Source organism: Nanorana parkeri, unplaced genomic scaffold, assembly GCF_000935625.1.
Source record: "Nanorana parkeri isolate BGI_ZX_2015 unplaced genomic scaffold, ASM93562v1 scaffold25, whole genome shotgun sequence".
NCBI classification, from domain to species: Eukaryota; Metazoa; Chordata; class Amphibia; order Anura; family Dicroglossidae; genus Nanorana; species Nanorana parkeri.
Genome location: NW_017306293.1, coordinates 720834 through 734939, shown reverse-complemented (window position 1 = coordinate 734939; position 14106 = coordinate 720834). Strand labels below are relative to the sequence as shown.

The following is a 14106-nucleotide window of genomic DNA, read 5'->3' as shown; positions in this document are numbered from 1 at the left end:
AAGGGGAAGTCTGAGTATCCAAACTGTTAGGAGGTAAGCAACCAAGGGACCCAGCAGAAGAGCAAACCGCCCCACACTTAGAAAAAAAATGAAGGTGTACCTTCAAGCACAGGTTTGAGCAGGTGAGGTAGAGGACACCTGGCCTCAAGATCTGTGGCTTGAATTGGAGTATGAGATGTGCATGGCAACCAATCAGCTTCTCTCTTTAAGTTTCAAATCTTAACTGAACAAACTGAAGAGAGAGGCTGATTGGTTGCCATGCACATCTGCTCCAGTTTTGATAAATTCCCCTCTAACTAAAGCAGAACACAACGGCCTGGAAAGTGCCACAAAGCAGTATACAGAGCCTGAAGGTCACACTCCAGGCCTACCCCACAATTTTTAGTCCAGTGGGTATGGGTACAGCCTCCAAAGCTATTGGGCAGCACACTGGCGTAGTGGCTAGCGCTTCTGCCTTGCAGCACTGGGGGACTCTGGTTCGAAATCCTGGCCAGCTCACTATCTGCAAGAAATCTTGTGAGCAAACAGAAGGTGTAATGTAGTCCAATCTTAGGCTCCATTCACACATAGCGTTTACGTTTTCTGCACAGCACGGAAAAGCGCAAACCTTAACGCACACGCGGATTCTGCATGTTTGCGGCTATTACTATAGCCGGAATACGCGGAATCCACCCAGAAAATCACACATGGACATTTCTTTTTGTGCAGCACGGATATCACACATGTGTAAACTAATGTATTATTTTTTATGTCTATCGTGTTTCCGCGCGTACAACCGCTAATATGTAAAACAGAGCCTAAGGGTGACAACACTGCTAGATGCAGTACAGTGAGTAAATGTTGTTACACCACAAAATGAAAGTGTGTTGCTAGCAGGATCACCAAGTGAAGGGAAAAACTTGAAAATAAATTATGAATGCAGTCACCATGTCTAAGGATTGTTAAGCTGTAATATATAACATTTTTGTTCTTGGGTTTAGACATGCGTTAGGTGTTCCCAGACATAATCTGACTCATTAATCAGGGAAAGATTATCTATGACCCACTGTGAGCATTCTCTGACTTTTGTAGAAATGACCTAGCTGACTCATGTTAGAGGGGAAAGAGATGAGCTAGTGCAGGAAATGTCTTTCTTCTTTTGCACCATAAATGTTAACATTCTAATTTAGCTAATCCAGGCATGTATGCTCATGGAAAGATGTTTAGCCCTCATTCACACTAGAAACGGCCGGCACGTATCGGGCAGCTCCAGGGAAGGACAGGTGCTGCGTGGGATTAGTATGCAGCCCCTGTCCTTCTCTATGGGACTACGTGGCCATGCGCATGAGGGCTAAGTCATAATGATTTCTTTGTTGGTCAGATCTTGTGTGCAGGTAAGGCCATTATAAAAGAGCTAGGAGCACTTTTAGTGAAAGAGCAGCAGCAGCCTGCTGAAATTTCCCCCCTGCTTACTCTGTTCTCTTCTCTTCCCATATATTACTTGTCAAAATATTTGCATTTAGCACACCTGGTTGGCTTCCTAGTTTCCTCCTCCCTCTACCAGTCTGAGTGCTGCTGCATAAAGAATTGCAGGAGACTGAAATCAAGTCAAGTCAAATACACCGAATATATTTAATAATTTATAAATGAATAGATAGGTGCATTCATTTGTGCGTTTTTTTTATATCTGCCTGGAGTCCAGCTTTAAGTCAAATATCAAGTATTAACCATTAAGACACACAAAGGACTTCAGTACACATTTATGGTGAAAAGAAAACATTTATTTCATTAAAAAAATAAAAATAAAAATGACAACAAAAACGTCAAGGCTTACAGTTCTTTATATAATACATTCTGACCCAAGTTCACTATCATGCTGTGTCATAGCATTAATGAATGTCTTTGTTTAGCATGTTTAATGACCACAGCCATTGATGTTGCCAACATACAGCACTTCAGCTGTTGTCCTGAATGCTCAGCTATCCATCAACAACTAGAATAGTGCTGTCCATTTCTACATTGAAGAGGATGACCATCAGTCCTAGATCACTGTTACCATACTTGGGTGATTTTCAGTGCCATGGCAGTGTCCTAGAAAATGAATTAAGATAAAGCACCTGTGAACACTTTAGTTGTTGGGCAAAGCTAATGTTGTACAAATTGCTGGCATAGACACAGCATTCCATGTGTCCTGTCCTCATTAACCCTTGTGGCAATGTGCAATATTTAGACTCTTCCCATGGGGCACAAGTCATACTTGGGTAGCCTGTACAAGGATACTAGAACAAGATAATAATGATTGATTACTTTGCTGTCCAGTATTGCAGCATTCGATGTTTAAGATGTTTCACCACTCACCAAAGTAGCTTTTCTGGTTCTGTGTGGCTATAAACACCTGGTTATCTTTCTGAGGAAGCTACTTCAATAATTGGCAAAACATCATCAACAATACAGAAGCAGTCCAGCTGAATGTGACGTAAGCTGGCCATACACCTAAACAGCGGGGATTGGGGAATTCTCCCATTGGACTATTGCATTCTGACAGAGGTGGGTGTGCCGCTGTCAGAATACCCAAACAGTGACTGTTCAACTGAGAATTTACCGACTCCTCTGAGAAAGATCGACTGGCAAATTAACAAATGTAAGCAGTGCATGGTCAGCTTAATACTCTTCCCGTCATTTCTGTAGACAGGGCCAGATTTCCCATAAGGCCAACCAAGGCCTTGGGGCAGCAGGGAGTAGAGGGGCAGCAGGGGTGTGGAATTCCTATCTCCCGATGCCCGGGACATGCAATTCCGGGTGACGGGTGGGTAGTTATTTTCTACATTTAGCCCTGCTTTGGGCAAGCAGAGCTAAATGTACAGCGGGGAAGCCCACTTGTATGCAGCCTGCAGGTCTGCCATTCTCCATGGGAAGGGAGGGGGGCGCATTGAGGAACCTCACCTTGGGACAGCAGAGAGAGTAAATCTGGTCCTGCCTGTAGAGTCTCCTCTCTTCTTTATTTACTCCCTGGGACTCATTTTTTCAGGTGTCCATGTCACTGCCTGCTTGATGTGGACTATTCCTATTGGCTGTCCAGCTGAGAGGATGGCAGAGGACCAGCGGTCTTGGACACCATTGCATTGTTGGATTATCGGTCCTACGCCCCAGGAAATGGCGGGGTTGAAGATCCTAAGTGAGTATTGGTCACCTCACAAAGTGAGAGGAAAACAAAGGCTTAGAGAGTGGGTTGGAGGGGGGTAGCAGTGGGATGTGGGAGTAAGGGGGGGCTTTAAGTAAATCAACCATAGTATGTTCACTTAGTTCTGATCACTTTACATGTATTTGTTTACCTGCAATAGGTTATATGAACCTATTTCAATGCATGAAAATGTTTCAAGTATGGTAAGGTTAGCCTGACTGGTTACCCTCTTTAATGCTTTACTGACCTAGTGCATACATTCCTTACGAGAGACCTCCTATCCCAGCTCTCCTGACAGATGCTTCTGCCTTTAAAAGTGCATATTAGTGACAAACTCAATATTATTCAATCCGCAAAGCAAACATTTAGAAAAACTAGCAAAGCTTCACCAGTTAAATGACATATAGTGCTGGATTTTGTTTAAGGGAAGATAAATTATACATGAATAAGAACAGTACTTATAAGAAGCCTTATGTGAAAGTAAGCATTGCCAAAATATGTTTTGTAATATGCGCTGCCTCAAATGAATGTAATCACAGAAGGCTATGCAGTCCTTAACACATTTGCTTGGAATAACCGTCCTCATTGTTGGAAGGCAAGGTATTAAACACAGCCAGCAATAGCAACAGTGCCACCTAGAGGCACAACACACTGTACTACATTAGATAGAAGCATTGAACTTGTTATTTCAGTCAAGAATGTATTTTACAGCTTTTATTACACTTTCAATTATTCAACAACTCCTTTCAATTCAAACCGCCCATCTATTCCATACTGATATTTTAGTTTATGGTGGACTCATCACTAGTTTCTTCTTTCTCTTAAGTGGCGAGCTCTTTGTGTGTACATTCCCATGTCTTCTGCTTTTAAAGGGGGATCCAACTCTGCCTGTTATCATTTTATATTGGATTATGAAGAATGCAACAGAAGGACTGAGAACACCCAATTGTGGCTGGAAACACACAACATTCCAATGCGGGCAGGAACAGACTTCTAAGATCTCGGTACTGGAGTTCTTGACACAGCACATGGACTCCACCTATAAGTAAAATATCTCTTCTGGGTGGGCTAAACCCTTAGGGCTTGTTCGCACGATCTCCGGATTCTGTCCAGACCAGAACAGTTAGGTCCTGCACTAAAAACTCATCACAATGTATCCCTATGTGTTTTCTGGGCTCCAGTTCACACCAGCGCAGAGCTTTCCGTTCCGGACCAGGAAAAATGTGACATGCAGTATTTTTTCTGTCCGGAACTAGCAGAAACGCGTAAGAATGTGTCAAAAATGCGCCGGAAACGCACTGCAGCTAACTGGAAAAAAAGTGTATTCTTGCTCCACATACACAAAGGGAAGTACTCGTAAGGAGAGGCCAGAAGTGACCTCAGAGCAAGAATCTGCATACTAACAGCCCCCCCAAAACAAAAACTGGATGCTGTGTGTGCTAGGAAATGTTTTGCTGTTTTACTGTTTGAAGCCCTTACTTGTGCACCTTGCTATAAAGCTGGTAACGCATTGATGAGTGCGTTTACCATTTTTTTTGCTTGACTTATTTGGTGCAGTGACGCATGGGGGGGTCTCAGCTGCCGTTGTGATGTGCAGGGTCCCTTGTGCGTACCTGTGCTTTTAAGGGGGGTTGGGCTTCCTCCTGACAGACCTGCACCCAATTTAATCTTCTGCCCCATGTGCTCCAAGATGGAGACTCTCATAGTTTAGAGTTAGGACCGCACTATATGGAGGGGCCTTGACGTGGCTGTGCGGCTTTCACATTTTCTGCAGAAGACGTGTATCTAAACCTCCTGCTTTTAACCTTAGCGGTGAGACAAGTTTTTTTGCATGCTGACTGGTGAGTGTGCCTGGAAACTTTTTGCTGTTTTACAGGACGCAGTAAAAACGCATAAAAAACGCGCTGCACGCATTGCACCACGTCTGCAGATCTGCTCCAGATCTGGACCAGAAAATGGTGTGAACAAGCCCTTAATACTCTACAGTGCATTTTCTAAGGAAAGCTAGTGTGAATGCCAACATGGCCACAGACCTTACCAACCCTCTGATGAATCTGCAGGAAATGTATAGGTTGGAGTGGGATCGAATTTTGATTGTATGCAATCTTTGGTGCTAAAATCCAATAAATCCTTAAAGTGAAACTCCTGCCAATTTTCATTTGTGGATAGAGTGTGAGGCTCTTTGGGAGATTTCCTTCTCATCTTTAAACTCAGTTACAACATTGTAACTGGAAAACAAAGTGAGGAGGAAGTGAGATCACCTTTATTAGTAGTGTGGGAGAAGGTTATGCCCTTCATCAGGTTTCTATTTCTGCCTGTGTCCCCTGTTGGAGATCAGCCGTCACAATGATCACCGGGACAGGAGAGCTCATCAACAAGGACACTAAAAGCAATAAAAACTGACATAGGAACTATCTTTTAACTGATTTCTCCAAAGCAAATAAAGCTTTGACAAGAGTTAGGCTGGCCATGCACATACGGATTTTCTCTTGTCAGAGACTGATCTTTCATCACTAGCAATTTGTTCAAAGTTTAGAACCGTCCCACCTGTAGTGGTCGGACATTGCTGGAAATATTTCTCTGATTCTATATCTAATGGCCGTAGAGCACATTCCCATGATGATCTTTACCCTTTCCTCCCATTGTACGCTCTTAGGATACACTAGATGTTCATACTGAGGTTGCATTGATTTCTACTGTCCTATGACATTGGTACATAATGTGACAATTCTTTCTGTATCCTGAATTTTCTGTTCAACTTTAATAAAAACATTGATGTAAAACCGGTCCACAACAATTGCTAGAAACACTCTGCCCTGCGTCATGGCTTACAGAAATTTTCTAGCACACTCAGGCCTCTTCATACATCAGCGCTTTATGCATGCATGCATTTTTTCCAGGGAGGAGTGTATTATACATGCAGGTCCACACAATAAAACACAGCTACAAAGCATATGTAGTATGTATTCCATGTGTTTGCATGTGGTAGCATTCATCCCTGCATATTTTCTTTAAAATGCAGTAAAACCTCAAGCAAGCACTATGCCATTGAAAATGATGGTACTATACCTTCCATGTGCTTTAAGTGTAGCTGAAGTACAGAGGTGGGAAAAGGGTCTCGGTGGAGGGGGTTTTTATTTCTGTCTTTCTTCACTGGAGAAATTCCCCTCTCTCTGTTCTAGTGACCATTGTACAGAATGTATTGAAGGGCAATTTACCCCACAGGTAACAGACAGCCAAACCCCCTCCCCCTCCCCCACGCCAGGAAAAAAAACCTGACAGGACTCTTAACTATTCTCTATCTTAGGGGTTTGCAACCTTGGCACTCCAGCTGTGGTGAAACTACAAATCCCATGATGCCTCTGGGAGTCATGCCTATGGGCATCAGAGTCTTGCAATGCCTCATGGGATTTATAGTTTTACCGCAGTTGGAGTGCTGAGGTTGCCTACCGCTACTCTACCATTATTATCCAAAGCAAAAAAAAAGTTTGGGCTTTTCATAAACTTTGCATAAAAAAGATTATTATTTTATTTTTTGGATCCAAGTAAAACACCGTTCTATTTCATCAGTTAAAGGCATGACATCTTTGTGTGCTGCTTAACAGCTGCAGAAAAGATTGGCAGAACTTGGATCATTAATAGAGAAAACAATCAATCAACCTGACCCATGTATGGCCAGCTTAAAGGGACACAACTGTTTAACTGCAATTAGAAAGCAATCTATATCTTGCCCCCTGAATAAGGCATCCCTTTCCAATTGCCTATATGTTATGAGAGAGTCTTGATCCTCAGTGCTCATATGCCAGAAGATACAGCTGCTCTATCCAATATGTCTAAATGAAAGACTTCTGAATAGAAAAGCCTAAGCTTTTCACATCTGAACTGTGTATGAGACATCAGTTGTCTTTGTATAATGAATTCATACACAAATCCCAGCTGTTTAATACCTGACTGGATTTAGATCAGCTATGGGAGTCATTTCTGGGGTGCTTATTGGTTGATTAGACCCAAAAGCACCTAATCTGCTACAATAATTAGTGCCTATAGGGGTACATTTACAAAGGCTGTTTCCAACCAATGTTTGCAAACTGGATCAGTGGAAGGCATATAGCACTTTCCTTGGAGATGGACAATCTGCAGCATAGAAAAATATTCTGTAACAAATCTATAAAATACAGATTATATCTGAAAAATATAAAAAGTGCATTATTTTGTCTTGTTCTCAGGTCACAGCACAAACACAGTGATGCCCCGTGGGGTCTGATTATGGAGGTTCAGCTTTACAAAGGAGACCTCTGGCTGATGACAACTAACATGATACACTCTGAGGCCCGGGCTGACCACAAGTGACAGGGCACTTTGCAGAGCTAGACTTAGTACTATAAAGTACCCTTCATGTCCCTACATTCTAACAGTCAGTATGCTTACCAGTGATAGACGTTTCTCCAAATATCAACCCTTTAGGTCACACATTTTAAAAAAGTGTGTGGCATAAGGAAATGATAGGCGGATACTAATACACACACAACATACATGTGTCAGCCTCTAGCACAGCTCACATTAATCTGCCCAGCTAAAAGCATTTCTTTCAATTTTCACCAACATATTACTTTAGATACAACAGAGCTATACACTGCACAATTATTCACAATGTTCAACACATATTTATACATTAACCTACACACATTTCCAAGTGAATACTGCTCTGCATAGATATAGTTACTCTTTATAGATACAAAGCTTTGAGCAAATGTATACTGCACTCTACTGATACGCATACGCAGATGCCATTGTACATACAGTATGTCTGAAAAGCTTTAAGTTAAAAGACATCAATTAAAAAGTTTTAAAGCGCTTAAAAATGATTTGCGTTGCAAATTCTGTACAACTCTATTTTGAATGACGTACGACTGCTGGACGTGCAGGTGGCGGATGTAGGTCATCCGTATAATGGTTTAGCTCACTAGATAACTAGCGATAAAAGCCGGCAAAGCCAGATTTCTCTATCAATATCCTCCCTTTGAGAACTAGAGCTCCAAATTCATGTTCGGTACTGTAAAAATCGTTTTTACATTAACACAATCGTCTTCTCCCTAGAAATTCGGCAAATATGCTGCTGCCAAATAGACTCTTAAGATTTCCTTGGACACAGCTTTATCACATGTAAGAGGAGCTTATTTCTAAAGCCAAAACAAATACCCAGTGATGCATTTTTTGCTGATTTGAACCCATCAGCACTTTGATTTATAAAAGCTAAAATGACAGTTTAGTTTCGCTTTTTCATTCTTTACCATCGTATGAAATCCAAAATGTTGTTTTCATTGATTCTGTGGATTTTGCAGCATTTATAAAGTGGTGAAATTGGAAACTGGCAAAAAGAAACAGAAATCATAGAGAATAAGCACACCGCTCTAAAGTGGTGTATTTGAGTATTTTAATGCATGCCTATCCCTTTGTAAGCTATGAATGGTTTTCTTCTACTATGCCAGTGTTGATCTATCTTGCTGTATTTGTCCAATTCAGTTTGCTGCTTTGGAGTTGTTTTTTTTGCTGGCCTTTTTTTATAAATACCTGAAGTACAGTGAATTAAGAAGCCGGAAAGCTTCCTAAATTTGCAATTTCTTCATAAACAGGCCCCCCGGGGATACCACTGTAGAAGGCATGCTGTTTACTGAAGAGGCATGCTATTGGCAGTAAGTATAGAAAGGAGGTAAGGAATTACATTTTAGCTAAGAGTTAATATTCCAGTCCATTTAACATCCTATATATTTACAATGTAATAAGAAAGTCTAAATTGAACATACACGCCACTGCAGCAAATTGTAACATTGGCGCTGCCACATATGCTGGTGTAGACAGCCCCAATAAAGCTGGGGATCAAGGTAAAACCTTATTCTGCTCTTCCCTAAAGGTGCACATTAAAGCTGGGAGGGAAGACTGACAATTCACTGATACTGAATAATGGTTAGTGTCTAATATGACTTTTTTATGTATATTTCAATACATATAGTGGACTGCATAAGCTGCTTCCTAGAAGAACCCATGCCTGTGTATGATCACTGTATCACTCACACATACACAAACCCATAACTACTTCAAATACATTTTGTTGAGCATTCATTTTAGAAGTGACAATCCATTTGGAGAAAGGCACCCTTCCCTTGGTCCTCCATGTGCAGAAAATAGCATGGCCTGTAGTGTAAGTAAATCGAGCGAAAACCTTAAGAATTTGCTGGTCTGTGATTCTGGGGAGGTGCTCTAGATTTAGGAGAGCGGGCTGTGGTTGTGGCTGTTGTTGATGATGAAGAGGAAGAAGAAGAGGATGACCCACTGCGTGTGTCACCTCCAGTGCTGCACTGCTTCAGCTTCCGTCTTTTAGCCAGTGGGGCATTTTCCACGCTCTTTAAAAATACCCCTTCACGTTTTCCAAGTTTAAATGCCTGCAAGCATGAAATTAAATCCATAAGTGTCCCAAACATTTGACCTCTACACAAAGAAAATTTTAAAAGACTATTTTACAGAGGTGTGGCACAGAACAACGCACAGCCATAGTACCCATAGTAATCAGATTTTGCATTGGTTTCTGCACTTTATTGTTTTATTATAAAAGCTGATTGCTTTATATCTTTCATGACTAGATGTCATTGAAACCTAAATCCCCAGGCTAAATTAGCAGCATCAGTATGCATCAGTTAACTTGACAATAACTCTATACTAATTTGCCTATATAAATTTGCTTGTTTAGCCCTCATTCACACCTAACAAGTAGGTGTAATTAGGAATTGCTGCAGCAGAAAATTGCGATTTCTTGCAGCAGTAATCCCTGATCTGCCATTTACAAGCAACAGCTCAGCTGTCACCCGTTCAAGTTAATGATCGAGTGACAGCGGCTTCATTTGAAAGCAGCAGAGTGCTGGCACACTGCATGTAATCGTATGTGATACCATTACAAGCGGTTAGGAATCAATCACTATCCCTGGACGCATGATCAATTACATGCGGCGTGTCAGTGTTCTGCCCCTTTTAAATGCAGCAGCTGTCACCCAATCATTAACTTGAATGGGTGACAGCTGCAACTTTGGAATTCCTGCTGCAGAAAATCGCAAGTTCCTGCTGCAGGAATTCCTAATCAAATCTGTGAATGAGAGCTTACTGTAAATATTTCACCTTAAAGCGTACCTTTCCCCCCCAAAACAGTAAAAGCAGAGATGCATGCAACTCTGCATGCTCAGTAATAAAACACTGTGTACTCTTTTGTCAAAATCCCATTTAATTTAGGGAGCTCTCATAGCTAAACTACAAAAGATTTCAAGATCTTGAGAATAAGTTTGTACATTCAGTTTGTGATTGTTTATACATTGTCATGGCTTCAGCAACAAGAGGGTCGGGGGGGGCGTAATGACTCTGACAACCATGACAACAGTTAAGCAAAAATAAACCGCGCCAGACTTCATAAAGCACTTGTACGAGATCTGGCATGTTTTTCAGCATGGGGTTGATGGAACAACAGAGTTTTAAAAAAATTGGACATAAATGGGGCAAATAACCATTCGAAACTCTATGCTTTCCTAGACAAAGTGTGTGTATTTGTGTGTGTGTTTCTTGAGCCTGTCAACTGCTTATGGGTATGTGCCTCTTTCTGTGCAAATGACAATGACAGATGACCTGGCAAATGTATTCTGTAAACAAACCGATGTGATTACTATGATTGGCTGTCATAGTGATCACATGATTAGGAAGCATTCTGATTGTTATTGTGAGACCAGTGCTTTCACCGACGGTGTTTTCTTAGAACGAGGTGCCCATACAGAAGTTATGTTTGAAAAAAACAACTATTTTCACATACATAGATAGCCACATGACACAGACTATACACTGATTGGCCAGATTATTATCACCATCCCATCAGTACTTCGTTGGGCCACCAGATGACTCCACGAGATGACTTCGTTGGGCCGCCTCGTGACTCCACGAGATGTTGAAAGGTGATGCAAGGAATCTGACACTGCACTGTTGCCCTTCTGTTGTCTTGTACCAGTCTTGCCACTCTCCGTTCTGCCCTAACATTGACTAGTCGCTGGCGGCCACAATTCGCACGTTCAGACCCAGATTTTCGACTGACAGTCCAGTCTTTAAACACTTTAACAACAGCTGCTCTTGAACATTTAACGAATTCTGCTGTTTTGCGGATACTCGCTTCATGGCTCTGAGCGCCAACAATCATCCCACGTTCAAAGGCTGTTAAATCGCGTTGTTTACCCATATCTTCTACTGTCATGGTAAACAACCTGCTTCCCTATTTATAATGGTCTGGCCCTCTAGCAACTTAAGGGTGAAATTATAGCTAATTATAGCTAATTTGCCTACAAACGTCAGGTGGTCATAATAATCTGGCCACTCAGTGTATAGTGTAATGTTTATTTATGCCTACTATTCATGGACAAGTTCTTGCCTTTTTATTCACTGTTTAGCAAATGTTACTGTCATGACTTTTTTTATCCATCAAGTCATTGACACCAAGCACAGGGGCAGCCAATCACAGAAAAAGCACTCCTGGGAGAGTCCTTTATTTGATGTCTAAGGAGAGTGGATCTGTGCTTGAAAATTAAAAAAATATTTAGATGTACTAACCATGATGGTGGCATTAACGCATGTCTTGGTGGCCATTCCACTGGATTCCAGGACATCAGGTGTCATGAGGGGTGTTGAGGACAGTGGACGACCACCGCACAGCCACTCACTTTCCCTGAGTTCACTAAGATTCAGCCGGAAAGAGGGATCTACAGTAAGCAACCCTGAAAAGGAAAGTAGTAAGTCAAGCAAGTTTGTTGTTATATAGCATCCCCTGTTGAAGGACCAGTTTGAATAGTTGGCACCAAGGTTACTTTGAGGGAACAGCTCAGAACTGTTTCCCCTAACAATAAACCTTGTTAAACTTTTAAGTTTCTCAACATGTGAAACTATTGAATCATACCCCAGTGGAAATGTGACTGTGCATCTAATTCTCCATTTGTAATGCAATGAAAAGGCATAATCAATTTAACAGTTACCTCCAGTGCTCTACAGATGAGATTTATCAGCTCAATAATCATTCTAATCATCCCCACCCTCTTATTGTAAGGATGACTTTCTGTCAGCACAAAGTGGGCATTGCACTGCAGTGTTTGTTAAGCCTAATGAATGGTGGGTGTTGTTGGTTTTACAGCATATGTTATGAAAGTATCACAGGGTTTATAGGTAGGGAAACAATTTTCAAGATGAAAATACTGCTGGCTCCACTTGCTATATGTGGTGGACATGCCTATTAGTTCAGGCTAGGAAAGCAAAGTGCAATACATATCGCTACCAAGGGGAGAATATTTACATTTGTATGTGTAATGGGTTTTGAATTGGAAAAAAAAGGAGCAAGCATATAAAAAGTAACAGTTAACATGTATTTAAAACTTTAATCTCCTCCTTTTCAGAAGCACATATTCAATTTTTCTTCTTCACTCTGTTCAGGTGCTGGGAATGAATAAAATTACCAGTAGTTCTAGGTATGAAGGAGTATGGTGGTTCATGATTGGGAGAATCCTGTGAAAGCTCTGACTGGAGTGACTTGGACCTTTTCCCTGGTGGCTGAAATTAGTTGAGGGTAAAGTAAGTATCTGCTGCTAAGGAGGGGGGCATTGAATTATAGCAATTGCTTTGCCCAAGGGTTTAATTAAAGGTATACATTATATGGTTGAATTGTAAAATGTAAAAGCACATATTCACAAAAAAAATAATTCAAAGTAAGTGTTTACTGGAATGAAATTATAGTTCAAGCTTAGGAAAGCACCCCATACCTTTAACAAGCTCCTTGGCTTCATCGCTCACATGTTCCCAGCTTTCACCCTGCATTACAAAGTCTCCCTCCTTGATCTTGTTAATGATATCAGCAGCACGGCTTTGAGGAGAGCAACTCCTTGCACCTTGGAAGGGAACCTGCCCACACAGCATTGTATACTGCAGAATGGAGAAAGTGAGAATGAGGCATAACATGGTTATTGCATTGTGCTTTTGTAATTTAGGCTTAAGGAAGGCTTAAAGGAAACTTGTAGTGAGAGAAATCTGAACACTGACTTGGTTCCTATTTTTTATTTGGCTTGCTAATTTGGCATCATACTGATCCAAATGGTTTTAACAGTTTCTGACTTGCATACAAACAACATGTAGGCAGATCAGAACTTTTGACTTTGTTTGCTGCATGCTTTTTCCAGATTAGTAATGAAAAGTACAAAAAGTCTGGATATTTATATCATGCATCCAAAGCATGAGTCCGGCTAACCTTCCTTAGTTCAAGCACACTTAATGCATATAACAGTAAAATGGGTTGTAATTTGCTACCAAACTGACCCCAATTCCTATGGAGCAGTTTATCAACATATCAATTATCCTTATATATAATACTGAGTAAAAAATAAATAAATCGCTGTATGAACAAAAAAGAGCCTTCTGAATCCTCATAACATCCCTTGCACCCCTTTACCCATACAATTTTCTTGCTGAATTTGGCCACATATGTACAAAAGTGGGAAACAAAGCAAGTAAAAAGTTATCACAATTAGAAAATAATGAGTCTTAGTGCTGCCCTTGTTCAAACTGTTGCCCTAAGCACTGGCCCATGAGTGTCCTTGCCTCAAGTAGTATACATACTGTATCTCACTGGGGAGAGTTTGAAGTATGTAAAAACATAGAACAACAAGATAGGCAATCAATTCCATTCACAAAGTGGATTGTTCCACTGACCCATTTAGGTTGGCTATAAAAGGCGTAGCCTGGGCTGAATACAAATGCCTGGTTAAATTATTACATGGGTCCTCTAGAGCAGTGCTTCTTAAAGTGTGGGTCGCGACCCCATATGGGGTCCCGCAAGTGAACAGGGGGGGGGCGATCCCAGTCCCCGGCCAGGACTGCCATCAGGG

General features: G+C 41.3%; 1 protein-coding gene across 1 annotated transcript in view; it reads right to left on the bottom strand.

Annotated features, from left to right (window-relative positions):
• Positions 1–8922: 8922 nt before the first annotated feature.
• The window catches only part of LOC108794037 (ribosomal protein S6 kinase alpha-5-like), a 42672-nt gene continuing 37488 nt past the window's right edge, over positions 8923–14106 (bottom strand). The window contains exons 15-17 of the mRNA XM_018565008.1: positions 12988–13147; positions 11792–11955; positions 8923–9600 (exon numbers count right to left, since the gene is read on the bottom strand). Coding sequence (XP_018420510.1) covers positions 9382–9600; positions 11792–11955; positions 12988–13147 — 543 coding nt within the window. The 3' untranslated portion in view covers positions 8923–9381. The remainder of the gene's footprint in view (positions 9601–11791; positions 11956–12987; positions 13148–14106) is intronic.